The sequence below is a fragment of the Lottia gigantea genome (genome assembly GCF_000327385.1).
Source record: "Lottia gigantea unplaced genomic scaffold LOTGIsca_30, whole genome shotgun sequence".
Taxonomy (NCBI): Eukaryota; Metazoa; Mollusca; class Gastropoda; family Lottiidae; genus Lottia; species Lottia gigantea.
In genome coordinates, this window is record NW_008708987.1 from 1,485,624 (window position 1) to 1,501,728 (window position 16,105).

At 35.9% G+C, this 16,105-nt stretch overlaps 4 protein-coding genes across 4 annotated transcripts in view; 2 read left to right on the plus strand and 2 right to left on the minus strand.

The window, feature by feature from the left end:
* Positions 1-5,715: 5,715 nt before the first annotated feature.
* Positions 5,716-6,175, plus strand: LOTGIDRAFT_161670 (hypothetical protein; the record flags this gene model as incomplete). The annotated part of the gene is made up of 1 exon (XM_009057515.1): positions 5,716-6,175. A coding segment is annotated over one exon (460 nt), but the record flags the coding sequence as incomplete, so codon positions are not given.
* A 393-nt stretch (positions 6,176-6,568) lies between these two features.
* LOTGIDRAFT_118950 (hypothetical protein) lies at positions 6,569-8,912 on the plus strand (the record flags this gene model as incomplete). The annotated part of the gene is made up of 4 exons (XM_009057516.1): positions 6,569-6,760; positions 7,271-7,340; positions 7,633-8,214; positions 8,563-8,912. 4 exons carry the CDS (start codon positions 6,569-6,571, stop codon positions 8,910-8,912), a joined length of 1,194 nt encoding a protein of 397 aa, XP_009055764.1.
* A 2,840-nt stretch (positions 8,913-11,752) lies between these two features.
* On the minus strand, positions 11,753-13,111 carry LOTGIDRAFT_161672 (hypothetical protein; the record flags this gene model as incomplete). The annotated part of the gene is made up of 1 exon (XM_009057517.1): positions 11,753-13,111. One exon carries the CDS (start codon positions 13,109-13,111, stop codon positions 11,753-11,755), a length of 1,359 nt encoding a protein of 452 aa, XP_009055765.1.
* A 2,276-nt stretch (positions 13,112-15,387) lies between these two features.
* LOTGIDRAFT_119302 (hypothetical protein) overlaps positions 15,388-16,105 on the minus strand; it is a gene marked incomplete at both ends in the record, with an annotated part of 6,290 nt that continues 5,572 nt past the window's right edge. The window contains 2 exons of the mRNA XM_009057518.1: positions 15,388-15,495; positions 15,589-15,680. Of these exons, the coding sequence (XP_009055766.1) occupies positions 15,388-15,495; positions 15,589-15,680 (200 nt within the window). The remainder of the gene's footprint in view (positions 15,496-15,588; positions 15,681-16,105) is intronic.

Genomic DNA, 16,105 nt, shown 5'->3' on the forward strand with positions numbered 1-16,105 from the left:
AAATTCTGTCCAAACTCCGACATTACAGTTTGGACTCCGATCCGGACCCCGGGCCCTTTCTCTTTGCGACTTATTTCCCAAACCCCCGTGTGTCGGATGTCACCAGATTATGATTATAATATGATTTTATAATGTCTCATCCAACCGAGCCTGTATTTCCGAATGATGGGAAACAAACAGGTAAAAAAATAACCACACTTATTTCAATTCGTTACAGTGATTGAGTTTAGTTGGTGTAAAATGCCCCCCCCCCCCCCCTCTGACCTCTTTTCGCCACATTTAGTTGACTACAGAATTTAACTTGGAATTTTGTAGATAATCTATCACAGTTCATATTCACCATACTTGCTTTAGAAAATGTCCAATTTATATCTTGTACGTATATAATTTCATCCGTATACAAGTTCAAGGCCTATCTCGCTTTTTTGCTCTTATGCCATAAATCCTATATTGAAACTTAATTTCTATTTCCTCACCAAGCAAGCTATCCTGATGAGGAATCTATATCAAAAACACACGTCACCAGCATAAGATTAGCTCTTAAACAATCATATAGATATTTAAAAAATTTTAGAATTATAAATTCCATCATTTTATCGTGAGGTGAAACTGTTTTTGCTAATGAAAAGCCTTACGATTTGAGTACAGAGCATTCGTCAATCCTCGGCAGTTTCCGTAACGCTGAAACTGTTGCAGAGCGCAAGCGTAACTTTCATGGTAGGTCGATTGAGTCCAGAGTAAGAAGGGTGTTTCAGACCAACCGTAAAGTGATCTCACTCTATGACCAATCTAATATAGGGGAAATTTAGCACAGAATGATATAAGCCATCGATTTATGGGAATTATTACTAAGCCATGACAAATTGCTACTTAGCGACTAAAACTTAGTCTTAAACTCGAGGCCTGGGATCGGGGTAATTCAATGGAATGCGCAATGGTTTATGTTAGCGGGTTAAGAAAATTCGTGAAGTGGAATACAATTTATGGGAATGAAATGAATTTTACGTCCTGATCTTCTGTACTGGATTAATGAAGACGGACAACACCATAAAGTGTGTCATGATGGAAATTTTTCCAAGACAGTGACATTTTCAACCGCTACGCACACAATTCTGTAGCACACAAGGCCTTGGTTTAATGGCTCATCCGAAAAAGATGCTTTTTCCATGTCAGCCCCTAAATTAATCATGAAGATAATTCCGAAAATATAGCAGAATTTGATGACTGTAAAATCAATTAGAATTTCGATATTGCTTTCACAAATAAATACACCTTCGATGGATTTTTTATATCCTAACCAAGTAGTGCATTAATTTATAGCCATCGAAAACGACTTACACGGCACCTATAGCATAATTGTAGTCTTAACTATTTTATGAAAGACAGAGTAACGTCCCCTTAGTTGATTTCTGTATGTCTTGTACTTCGCATAATCAATGTAAACGATTGGTGCCTGTGACACATTCGCTTGTCTTGCAATATGCAAATTTTAAACTCCATATCCATGATAAAGCACCCCCCCCCCCTTTTTTTTGAGCCCCCAATATAGCCTAACCCGTAACCTTGCAGCGAAATAGCTCAGTCGGGAGCATTTAGGATTGTCGTCTGCTCTACTAAAGGTAAGAGAAAGTCTGGTGCCAATATTTCGGATAGCCACTGCATCAGCTTTCATCCCAAAATACCAAGGGTTGATTTGATCTAGTAGCCTAGTTTGTGTCAAATATGATGTCACAGGGTGACGTGAGTAAATTATTTTAGCGATGGTTCGATAATAGTTTTGACATGTATATAATTAATTGTAACAATACTGGGTTAGCGGGCAATAAAATTACTTCATTACATGTCAAAAACATATCAATTAATTTATAACTGCTTAATAAGTGAGAGATATGTTTTTATCGGGTTTGTTGGAAATATTTGGGTTAAATCGACACCTGTAATAATACGTCAAGTTAAATTTAGCTGACGTCGATTGTTTTATTACGTCATGACATATATATCTGGGGGTTTTATTGAGTTTATGATAGTTTTTCTTTGTTATTTATCCAATACAATCAAATATAGAACATGTCAAAGGTGAAACCTTGTTAAATATTTTGATAGGGCAATTAAAAGACCAAGATTGGCATTGCGAATTAAACGCTAATAAATTCATATCTTACACCTGCATAATTATATCTATACTTTTTAGGAATGCCCTATAGTGTTTTTATCTAGTCTTTGCCATGTGGACTCTCTTTAAGGTTCAGGGTCTAACACACCAAATCCAATTATGATTATTGCTTCTGTATCAAAATTGCTTTTCGAATGCCTCTGTCTTAGGCAATGTTTTGTTTAGACCTTATTTATACTTTTTTGTATTGGCATCAGACAAATACAATCTTCAATATACCTTTTATCTCTGAGCCCATGGGGCAGAACAATAAAACGAAAAACTTCGTTCATTTTATTTTTTAAGCCCGTGGGTCAAATTTTGTTATAACTCTAAATTACATCTTAGAGGTGAAAATTAGGCATTTATCTCTTTTGTCAAAGACAATTTTGTTTTTTCCATTGTGTTGATAAATGATAGATAATAGAGGCGATTTATGGTTTGAGATCAATTAGTGACAGTCGACCTGTTCCATATTACACCCATTTCGACAATATCACAGACCCTTTGTTATTTCGGTTGCTGAAAAATGCCCAGTAAGAAAAGGGTCATTCCAAAAGGAAATAAACGAACATTTTTTACAAGGATAACTTTAGTTCACAAGGATCCCGCTATCATCGTGTACAAGCCACGCCCCCTTTCATCATACTCCCTAACAATGTCAAAACTCGTATTCGGTATACGATGCCTGTCTACCCTCTGATCCATGGCTAAACTTATTGGTATGGATTTTACAAGGTCATCATGGATCCTTTCTACCAGCTGAATCCAAAGCCAAACCCCTTGACATCGATCTTTCGCGGATTATCAATACTCATACAGATAAGGTAACTGAGACAGTTCAAAAACGTAGGGGTAGGTTATAGGGCATATCACATTAACCGCCGTGTACAACATCAAAGTCGATTTCCACTGGAGGTTATTTTGTTATTTACTTATTAGTACACAATAGCCCTTGATTGGTTAATATACTGTTTAATCCCAGGGGGACGGGGCAGGGACAATTACCTACCCAGGGACTTGGCTACTTGCTAAAACCCTCCAGTCTCGCCGATCGTCTGCGTTTAAATCAAAGAGAAAGTTTTTATAAGTAAAATAATGTAATTAGAGGCAATTGTATACCCTTTTAACATGGGAGATATAAAACGGATTTTCCGTTAATCACGCCAATAGGTGTATTAACGGTCGCCTTTCTTCTTTAATCTGGGCAAATTAGATTAAAATTAATGATAATTACAAAGATAAACTTGCTCTTTCATCTTAATTAACACTGTCAAAACACCATCTTTTTTTTTTATCCGAAAATTAAATATTACACAACTTTTGTCCAATTTCGGCTACCCCCGAACCATTTTAAGACAAACGTTTTAAATTTGTGTTTTCGCCATTCCTAATTTATCAATTATTATATTTCTATGGCTATATTAAACGGCTACCGCTGGTGCTCTTGAATAAAAATCCAACACAGTAAGATCTCTTCTACAAGAAAATGAATCATTTAAATCTGTTGAAATTTTCCCAAAAGGAGGAAGGTGTTAAGATTCTAGATAGGCGATCATGTACGGTACTCAAAAATGTTAGAAATGGCCTTGTTGTGGTCGTAGCCGAAAGGGAGGTAAATCCAATTTAGCATCTTCTGCCAGATTGCAGTCACCTTTCTGTTATATTCATACATCCCCTCTGAATGCCTAGATTTTTTTTTCTTTCTGACTGCCATTGTTCATGGCAAAGTTTATATTTTGGTTTAATCATTTGGGATAAGTCAATGAATATGAATTACATGTAATTTTCTGTGGTGAACTCATTATGATAATCTGGCAATGCAGCATTTCTGTATCAAACATGGCAGACAACCACTTCCGGTTTAGAAATATTTCCCAAATTTTCCTTATTTTTTCATCATTTTGCCCATCCCAAAGCGAAATAAGTGAAATATCAACCCCCTAACAACGATAATAGTGGTTTTAGTCGATCTTGGTAAAGAATTATATTCATTTTAGTGGAATTAAACGTTATTCAACATGAATTCGAATGGCCTTGAATGTCGCATGATAGGTTCGTGAAAAGGGAGTGTCTTTGGGTGTGTGAATTCAGTTTGACCTACAAACAGATGGACTAAAACAGCCTTGTAAATTACGCAAGCTAGCCTTCTATCTTTGGATTAAACTTGTGACCTCTTTCGTAGATTTTGATGATTAAAATTGACTTTGTCACTGAAATCTGAACTGTGGTAGACTTTCAGATTACATAACAACGAGGATTATGTCAAACTGAACTAGTCTATTTATAGAAACTATATTTCCATTTAAAACTGAAGTGTGAATAAACTTGATAGTCCTGGTTAAAGTTGTGTTGAAGGAAATCATTTGTTTAGGACATGATGTTGGAGTCAGATTTTTTGGCTGAAAGCACAAGGTTAAATCAAGGATTAGTTTGTTGAGAAATCTTTAGCTGTCAATGAGAATTTTAAGGATTTTGTTTTTTCGAGGTGACGTTGAATAGGATATTAAAATGTTGAACTTAATTTATGTGTAAGTATCAATTGAAGCGAACTTTGTAAAGGTTTGATGAAATTTGTTGGCATTTGAATTTAGTCTTTTTCAAAGGTTATGAATCTGTTATACTGACAGAATCATATTTGCATGTCTGATACTTTTCAATGCAACAAAAACATAAATAAAAGAATTTGTCTCCTGTATGTCATTATTATCAGAGTAAAGTTTAGATTAAGCCTACTTTGTCTAAATATTCTTCTTCACCATTTGATAAAGTTTAGGTTCAGCTATCTCTACTGCTTTTCAGAATTCAATTTCCATTTATTGTTCTCTTTTTGTATTATAATAAAAATGTGCCATGGAGTTTCAACTAATGATGTTTTTATTTATTGAATTGTAAGAGAACCTGATGTCAGATATGAATTCTGAAAAGCAATATGGAAAGCTGAGATTAAGCTCTATTAGCTGGTAATGCAGATTATTAGAGGAATTAACAGATAGCTGAAATTTAGCTCTCAAATGATAACAGAAAAACTTTTGATGAATTATCCTTTTTGCTAGTAATTTTAAAATCTAATGCCTGAAATCAGGTGAGAAAATAAGGCTAGAGGATAATCTGGCTGCTACTGGTTAAAACTTCATAGGATGTTGAACAGGTCAAAGGTTAATGGGATTTCTATTGGCAATAATTGATATTTAACCATGATTAACCTTTTCAACTCTTAATCTGTTCTGTGTGGATATAAATATAGTTATAGACGTAGTTATTTATTTGGATTTTAAACATTTTAATCTTACTGTTTGTACTATGACTTGGATTTATCGGTAATTATGGCAAATTAATCAAGAAGTTTAGTTCAGTTTTGCTATGGTTTGTTTATGGGTATTCTTTTCTTGAACTTGTTGCTTGAATAAAATAAAGAATATTTCAGCCATTTTATATTTTCCATTGATAATAGTTTTTTTTTACCATCATTTGATTTTCAATCATTTTATTTCAGACATATGAATTGCTGTCAGACCCCAATCAATATATCTAGAAGATACTTCACTCTAGCATGGAAAAACATGGAGGCCAGAGATTTAATGAAAAGTTCCAAAAGAAGGAGATCTGCATTCGAGATGAATGAAATTACAAATTCTACTGGAGATGTCACCAATCAAGCAAGACTACAAATAGCATCCTCATCCTCATCTAGAGAAGGTCTTGAACCTACACATTCAGCGGGTCCTTATCTTGGCCCAATTTATCACTTACCAGCTTTTAGAGGTTATGTCGGCAATTTTCACCAGACGGCATCTTATTCCACCAAGACTTGGTCTGTTCCTGGAAATGACCCTGGCTCCAGTTCTGAGATGAATCGAGAATATTTTGAAGAACAGAAATGGGAGACTGTGAGTGCGAAAGAAGAGAGACGTCACCATAAATATGAAAGAGACCACACTAGAGATGGCTATCCTAGAAATACTAAATCATATAAACCTCATCATAATACAGGCCATAAAAATAATCAGACAGATTCATCTGGTAAGTCTTTCTGGTAGGAAATTGCAGCAGTAGATTCTTCCCCTCTGCCCCATGGCAATAATTCCTTGTCTTCCAATTCCTCTCCTGTTAAAGAGGTTATCACTGATTTAGCCGGAAGAATGTATTCTTATCTCTTCAAATGGTTGGTGGCAAATTTTATGTTTTGTTTACATGACCTTTATTTCCATTCTCCCTCAACCGCAATCTTATTGGTCAGATATAAATAGCATCAATCTCATCTCCCCATTCACAAAACGAAATGTTGTGGGCTAAGTTTTATACGGGCTAATAAGCCTTCGGGATAAGATGATGAGAAACACTGCTATATTTGATATTTTATAAATTGCAGGTTTTTCCAGCTTACCAAGACGTTGGGAATATACTGAAGCGGGTATGAGATACGAACGTGATGGTCCGAAGACTGGTAAACCTGGACTACCATTCTCTATTATGTCGTACAATGTCCTGTCCCAGAATCTGTTGGAAAACCACATGTATTTATATAAATCCTGTCCCCCAGAGGCCCTTGACTGGGATATGAGAAGTGAGAAGTTGTTGACAGAAATAAAGCTGTATAGTCCAGATGTAAGTAACTCCCTGTCTTATTGGGGGAGCCGCGGTGGCTCAGTGAGATAGACACTTGCAGGTTAACCTGAAGGTCCAGTGTTCAATCCTAGCATAGCTCAAGATAAAACTTTGGGATTTTTTAACCCTGCTGACATAGAAAAATGTGTATAGTTTTTGGGATTTACCCGACCCCTTTTTGCTGCAAGCTGTTAAAGATTCCTCGATAGTTGGAAATAGATATGTCTCTTTTGTCAAAAAGTTGACTGCACCCTGCATAGCGCTGCCTGTTCTAATTAGCCCAAGAGGTGCAGGAGAGTAGGACATAAAACGCCATTTCATTCGTTTTGGTTGGTAAATCGGATCGAAGTTGATTTTTATGCAATAAGATAATTCCATTCAGTAAACAGTTTCAATATATTTCTGTACATGATTTTGATTAAAAATTCTTATCATCCTAGATTGTTTCTCTAATTTTGTTAGGGTGATAAAATGCTTGATTTTGAGATGACTTTTATTTATTTTTTTTAGATTATTTGTTTACAAGAAGTACAATCCGACCATTACGAATCTTTCTTCAAGAATAAATTATTTAAATTAGGTAAGCTTACGTAGCCAGCATGGGAATTAATATCTTCACAATGTCAAGCTATTACAAACTTCGTACTTTTAACCAGTCAGTGATGCAGGTTTGAGGGGTTGATGTGCAAATTGTTATTCAGATGAGACAATGGACCAAGGTTCCCTGCACATTGCTCTGCATGCCGTTTCCCATCTTCATTAATCCTTAGCCCCATCGTTAAGAAAACTGAGACCTAAAACATCAATGATTTCATTTCATTTCTGATAACTTGGGAGATTTAAATAAATTTGATATTTGACTGATATTTCAGGGTATGGTAGTGAATATATTAAACGATCTGGAGATAAACCAGACGGATGTGCAACATTTTATAAACAGACTAAATTCACCCTGGTTCAGTCCACGCCCATTGAATTTTATAAAGGTGATATCTTAGATAGAGACAATGTGGCCTTAATTCTGGAACTTTCACCAAATACCAAACTCTATCATGGTTCTGTAAGAAAAATCGGCATTGCTAACACGCATTTATTATACAATCCAAAACGCGGGGACATAAAATTAGCCCAGTTGATGGTTTTACTGGCTGAGTTGGATAAAATTCTACTTCGTAACTCTACAGAAAAGAAGCCGAGTTACTTCCCTTTACTATTATGTGGTGATTTCAATTCCGAGCCTCACGGTGATCTGTATAAATTTTTAACAACGGGCTTTTTGAATTACGAAGGAAGACTTGCACGGAATTTATCAGGACAGTATGAAGGAACTCGTGGCAGAAATTATCAAATGAAAAAACACTTCTTTTCTTCAAGTTTTGGAATCACTGATCAGTGTCAATACGTTCAAAATGTGGTGGAGCGCCAAGAAAGTCAAACTCAGACGTCTGAAAAACGTTTAACTAATAAAACAGGATTGTCGTCTAGTTCAGAATTATTCCAAGGAACAGTTTCTGGACAAGTGACGTCTGAGGAAATCTGTTTTCGAAATCCAAATTCAGAAGAACTGTCTTCAAAACACAGTCATCAAGACATTAGTAATATTAGCAGATGTCATGAAGCTGTTCCCCAGCATTCTGTAACTTCAGGATTCATTTCTAATCTTTTCTCTCAGGACAATCAAAATCTCCAGGATCCACAGGTGGCTAATATATCTAAAGCCACTCATGTGGATACTTCAGATAAAAATAGTTCTGTATCTACCCAACCTGAAATCAGACAAACGCGTGAAAACTGGGACACAGAAATCCATGAGAACTCAAAAACCCTACGCCATTTTTCACAATCGTCAGGTAGACTGTGGCATAATTTTAATCTCATCTCGGCATATAACCATAGAATTCAAAGACTGGGATTCCGAGAATACGAAGTGACGTCTCAACATGCCCACGAAGCGTGTTGTGTGGACTATATTTTCTATAGTGGTAGTCGTGGTAACAGTCAAGGACATTCATCGTATCGTGAAGGGAAACTGAAACTATTGGCTAGATATGGTTTAATGTCTAGTCAGGAACTATATCGAATGGGTGGTTTACCCAATAAAGTTCATCCATCAGATCACATGTGTTTAATTTCCAAATTCTTGTTGAGGTGAAAGTGAATTATTTGTTGTTGTTTGTGAACTGTTGTTTTAAAGAAGTTGATATTTAAGAAATTTTAAGAAAAACTATGCCTGATTTTTGAGTATTTTCTTCCTTAATTTTTGACTCACCAAATGTTACAGTGATAAAATTAAATTAGTTTATGTGGTTTGTAAAAATGACTTTGTGTTTTTAAGATATTTATGAAATAAATAATTTTCAAATGATCTATTACAGCCGTTTTGGTTAATTTCATTGGCAAAATTTAAGAACTATCGTATTCCTTCACTTTTGAAGATTTGCTGGCTCAAGTCAAATTTTTAGCGTGATAAAACTAGTGAACTAGTAACGACGCTAACCTCTCGAAACTTGGGGTGAAAATGAGGGCACAAACCATTTTTCTAGGTGGGTAGATGGTGCAAGTGTTAACTTTCGAGAATTGGCGAATGCCACAACGACAATTTCTCATTTGGTTTGAATTGTATTTGCAATAGCTAGTGATGTAGACCTGATCGCCATTGATGCGGTGATCTGATATCCCTTATATTCTCTGGTCCATGGCCAGGTGGTCAAGTGTTAATACTGTACCAGTCCAGAAGCGAGCCATCGATATTTTTTTTATAAATTACAGGTTCATCAAAAGTTTTAATAACAAAAAATAAGTGATGGAATTTAGAAAATAAACAGAGCTAGTGAAATTTGATCATTTGGCAAAGAATGGCACTTGATATTGTCGGAGAAAGCTGAAATCTGTTACGTCATGGCCAATAAATATCTAAATAATTCGTAGGAGCTTATTTTCTGAAGAAATTGTCGATTAAATTTACCTTTCCCTGGTATTTCTGATAATTGTCGATAGTTAAAGTTGAATTGACTGAAGAGTACTTACACCTGATGCATGAAAACAAAAAAGGCCAAAAAGCATATACGACGGGCTGGACCGCGGTCCAAGCACCTCGTACCGTAGTCCGAAACATCTGCCTCTATTCCAGACTCTGATGGATATTTTGACAGTTGTCTGCACCAGCTGACATCTATCCAAATAGCTATCAGAGGCTGGAATCGAGGCAGATGTTTCGGTCTACTAGTACCGGTATTTTGTCTACCTCACAAAACTCTTTTTATATACACTACGGCAGGTCATACAAAATAATTACAAATTGTATATTTAAAACAAATATATATATATGTATAGAAGTTTAAAGTCAACGGTTCGCCATTTTCGGGGGTTGATTTGACCTTGAATATGTAAGAAGTCTTTGTAATTATTAGAACTGTACGAAAATCATACAATTCCTTCAAATATACATACATATACCTCAAACATGAAATTTCACTTTATATTTATATCGTTCACAAGTTTATAACAATGCTGAAAATTTGGGTATCCGAATATAGTCGACGGTGTGCTGTGAATACTATTACTGATAAGCTTAACTAAAAAATTCCCATTTTTGAAACTAAGGTACGATTGACAACCGAAAATAGCGAACTAGTTCAGTATAAGAACAAAAACATATGCTTCATGGACGAAAATAAAATATGCTAGAAATATAAAAACAAAACCTAGAAAAAGATGTTGTTACGTGTAATTTTCAGTTATTTTTTCATATATCTATATCGCTATACAATTGATATATTGAACACTATTTTAACAGTGGTATTTCTATATCGCTCTACAATTGATGTATTGAGAACTATTTTAACAGTGGTATTTCTATATCACTCTACATTTGATATATTGAACACTATTTTAACAGTGGTATTTCTATATCACTCTACAATTGATGTATTGACCACTATTTTAGCAGTGGTATTTCTATATCGCTCTACAATTGATGTATTGAGCACTATTTTAACAGTGGTATTTCTATATCATACTACAATTGATGTATTGAGTACTATTTTAACAGTGGTATTTCTACATCACTCTACAATTGATGTATTGAGCACTATTTTAACAGTGGTATTTCTATATCACTCTACAATTGATGTATTGACCACTATTTTAGCAGTGGTATTTCTACATCACTCTACAATTGATGTATTGACCACTATTTTAGCAGTGGTATTTCTATATCGCTCTACAATTGATGTGTAGAGCACTATTTTAACAGTGGTATTTCTATATCACTCTACAATTGATGTATTGAGCACTATTTTAACAGTGGTATTTCTATATCACTCTACAATTGATGTATTGACCACTATTTTAGCAGTGGTATTTCTATATCGCTCTACAATTGATGTGTAGAGCACTATTTTAACAGTGGTATTTCTATATCACTCTACAATTGATGTATTGAGCACTATTTTAACAGTGGTATTTCTATATCACTCTACAATTGATGTATTGAGTACTATTTTAACAGTGGTATTTCTACATCACTCTACAATTGATGTGTAGAGCACTATTTTAACAGTGGTATTTCTATATCACTCTACAATTGATGTATTGAGCACTATTTTAACAGTGGTATTTCTATATCGCTATACAATTGATATATTGAACACTATTTTAACAGTGGTATTTCTATATCACTCTACAATTGATGTATTGAGCACTATTTTAACATTTTAATACTGAAAATGTTCTATTTTATTGTAATATGCTAGTTATGCTATATGGACAGTTGTGGTCTTGACAAGCCACTGTAGCTTAAAAGGTTAGACATTTCGAACAAAAATGGAACAGAGTCAGACTGCTCAAAATATATGTTGGTTTAAGCTTAGACCGAAACATCTGCCTCTATCATCTATTTTGAAAACCTGGCATATCCAATTACTGTCAAAATATCTATCAGAGGCAAAAAAAAAAAGGAAGATGTTTCGGACTATCAGCTTAGTCCGAGTTTTAGACCTTATTAACCACTTCTTTGATTCTAATAATATCGAATTGAATTTGAAACTGTTCGTCAAAACTACCAAGAAAATTACCTTTTGATAGGTTAGTGTAAAATCTTGCATTTTCTTCTTGATCAAACAAAACAATATCATCTCTGTCCGGCAGAAATACGGACAATCTGTAGTCTATAACACAATGGTCAAGTTCTTTGTTATCCTCTTCTACCAGAGTTACATACACACCAATCGATTCGTCTTGATGAAAGCTACAGAAACACCTCCATACCAACCTCGTAAAGGCGGTGACATAAAACACATCTTTGCTGAAATAATATTCTTCATCATTCCATTTTTCAATATCAAAATTAAAAATGTAAGAAAATGGTATGTCTTGATCCTTAGCGCCATCTTCCGATCTTTCTAACTGAGCGCCATCTACTGAACTTTCACTCTGCAACTCATCACCAGGATCTTCTGTATTTATAAATGGTAAATTAGGCGGAAGTGGGAAGAGTAATGGCTTGGTCTGTAGAATACCGAGAATATCAGGAACCTGAATTATTCCTGGTATCCATTCTAACACCTCCACCTTGGGTAGCGTCATCTCTGATTCTTTCAGTTTGATTCGGAGTTGTTTTAGTTTTGGTAAAACTTGTACACGACTCAGAAGTGACTCATTGGGAGTAGAGGACAAGACGATCGTCAACTCCAACTCAACATCTTCAGCCTTTTTCTTTAGTTCGTCTTCTTTTTCCTCCATTTCTGATATACTTTCTCCACATTTGTGTCTGATTAATGTTTTTGCTCTCTCTGCCTTTTGTTCTATTTCTGCAATAGCCTTCATCTTGAATTCGTCCACTTTCTTACATTCATCGTGGCTATATGTTGTGAGAGTGCTACACAAAGTTTTCGAAACAGTTTTTGAATTATCTATAAATCCACGAATGTTGCCCTCAATTTCAAAGAATTCTTCATTGACTTCAACCCGAACAGCTTCACTTTCTAAATCGAAACTATCATGGTCGTTATGATATAGATGAAGACATTTATAACACATTGCCGAGTCACATTTTCTACAATAACACTCTACATCTTTCTTAACATGATTCTGGCATTTTGATCCGATTGTAGCCACCGGGGCTGATTTTTCTAAAGCGTAATTAGTAGGAAATGTTTCTATACCACCATCCGGCATTTTGATTTGTTCACGACACATAGCACATTCAAAAAATTCTACATCGTCTTCGCCAACATATTTCTTTAAGCAAGCCAAACAGTAAGAATGGCCACAATCCACCATTTTAGGTTTCGTGAAACTGTCAAAACAAATAGGACAGACTGGATCTCTATCTTCTGGAGCAGTCGCCATTTTGGTTTGTACCAAAAAGGAAATATTTTGAAAAAAACCCAATGCATTTTGTAAACCCCTATTAATAGCTCAGTGAATCACGCGTTGTGTTATGCATAGGACAGACTGTTATGATGCATAATAGAATATTATATACAATGAATGTCCACGTGACTTTGCAAACCACACTCATTTTATGGTGGTTGATAGCGACCACTTCGCAATTGAAATGCTCTCGTGAAATGAAAAGAGTTTGCCATAGAAGAAAACATACGCCCACTGGCTGCTTTGTTTGAATGAGAACATTTTGCAAAACACCAGCAAGTACATTTATCAAAATATATTTAACCATTCATTCTTTCGTAACATTTTTTTTTGATCGGGCACTTCTTTACGAGATGATTAATAATTGCACGAAGTTCAGCCCGCATCTAAGCTAAGTGAAAAAGGAAAATTGGTTATTAGAGTCAAGGTATAAGATGAAGATGTATACGTTATACCTTTACTATTGTGACGTTACTCAGCACGTCACCTACCAGTTCTACTACTTTACGAGTGCATTTAGTAGACCTGACCTGACCAAAATCAACCGGTCCACCTTGGAAGTTCCGCTAATGCTGTATTCTGTATACTGTTTACTTTTGACTAATGTATTTAAAGATGCAGATGCGCCATTTATATGACCAATCAAAACTTAGTCTCCGAAACGGGGATTTTTTTTTAGCTGTCCAGAATTTTCCGCGTTTGAAAGTTAAAATGACGAGTCGTCCTCAAAATTCTCAGAATTCACCCCAGACCATCCGAAAACCATTGGCTTCTAGGAGCCTCTGGCAGACACTACCGATCTCGCCTCGGAGAGACACCTCATATTTTTGGTTATTGTCTAGATACTCCCCCGTGGCTGACTAAACAAATATGACTCAATGAGACCAGAATGTTGAAACTGTTTTACAGATAGCGGAAGTTTCGTTATCAGTGGCCGGGCCAAAGGGGAGGTGGGGGGCAGAGGAGGCAGCCCACCCCCTCCTTATAGCCCCTAAAGCTTGATACAATTAGAGTTTCGTGTGGTCGGAGATAGTAGCAGGTCGAGAGAAGACAATACTACATCTATAGGAGAGAAACATCAAATCAAATTGCTATAGTGATCATGCCAGTAGCGGAGAAAACGAATAGGACCAGGTGCACGAACACGAATTTTCTGTAGATTTTACAATATTTTACTCATCTGAGTTTGAAAAACATGGGATGAGATTCACTTGCAATTCAGAGTTTTTTTTTTAATCGGATCCTACTACTTGCTAACAACTTGATGGTCAGAACTACTGGCAATTGACTGCGATTTTTTAGAACTCTGTGAGCCTTGGCCCGGTGCCACAATCCAACACTTGACTTTACGCAAATTTGAAGCAGTTTTTACGCAGGGGTATAAATGATGGTATCAAAGAAAACAATATCAATCTATTCCAAGAATACAATGTTTCAGGCATTATCACAGTACCCTTCACATTTTACCTTTTTTGATAAGAGAGACATTATGAATTTGAATTATGAAATCTATGTGGCTGACCATGAGAAATGTTTTGTGGCCTTGGGATCAGATCTCAGTCCAGCCAGTTTCCAGCCTCTCAGTAAAATCCATTCTACCATCCATTTTACCTGACGAACTGTAAAATTGGGCCTCTCCACCGAGGGTACGCGACCACACCCTATAACTGAATGGTGGTGTCATGAGCATGTCTTTGAATTTTTGTGATTCAACCAGGAGTCCTTATAAAACAGTCGAGTCCTGAATTTCAAGGTAGTTAAAACACAGCTTGCCACATTCGGCAATCTTCGGCAGTATCCGTAAAGCTGAATCTGTCTCGGTTATGAATGGTAGATTTCGTTGTGTCTTCTTGGGCAAAACTCTTTACTTCCGGCAATTCACAATTATTTGTCAAGTGATAGTAATATTGCGACATGAATATAGTTCATTTAGATCTCAAGGGGTTAATTCTGACACTAACTTTTGGTTAGCATTTGGTTATATGATTTGATTATCAGTTTACCAATGGTACATTTTTTGTATCATTTTGGATCCAAATATCACAATGGTTTTGTTGTTAGTGACTTTGTCTACAATAGTTGTAGTCCTGTACAACCAGCTCTAATGTGAGATCTTCAAGAATCACGTGATAACTTAATTATATGAAGACAGCTCAGGTAAATTATGGCTGCCTGTTCATTGGTGATAAGTTGCAGATTTCTAGAGGAATTTTACGATATAGCGGGAGAGATTGCACTGTTCCATAATTATCTTATTTAAAGGTGTGTTCACTTAAAGGCGCCTGTAAGTCTAGAGATGGAAGCTGCTTTTTGAAACCTTCTTTTCCCGTTAAAAAATAGGTGAATATAGAACCTTTGCCCTGTAATATAAAAATATAATCTTATGTTATGCTGAACAATTGTCAAAGAGACTGATTCCTCAAACAACAGTATGAACAATCTAAGGAATTTACCTTCATCTCCACGTAGCCTCGTTCTTCTAGTTGATATCCTCCTAGCTGATCTAAAACCATTTTACATTCAGGACTGACATGTATTCTTAAAGCTGAAATAGAGAGGAAACACCTATTAACTGTATTAAAGGGGCAGTTGCGCCATTTGTTTTACCATTCGTACCTAGTTGTCAGGAACGGGAATTGTTTTTAGATAAGCCAATCGGTAATAGTGTTCAGTGGAAACATGGAAACATTAGGTGAGAGGGCCAGGGTAAAAAATGATAACAAATTTTAGAGTGGAAGGGGGGGGGGGGGGGCAAAGCTCGGTCAACCTCTTTTCTGGGGGAGGCCCCTGCCCCCATCCCCTCCGGTGGAAACGCTACTGAAGTGTTCGCAGCATTCAAATCCATGTGTTTCCAAAATTATTCGCGATTGAAAGTTAAAAAGACGATTGAGTGGCGTGCAGTTTGCCATGGACCCCCAGAACTGAGACTAACCTAGATTTGGCTCCCAACTCACCAAAGTCTTATGCTCA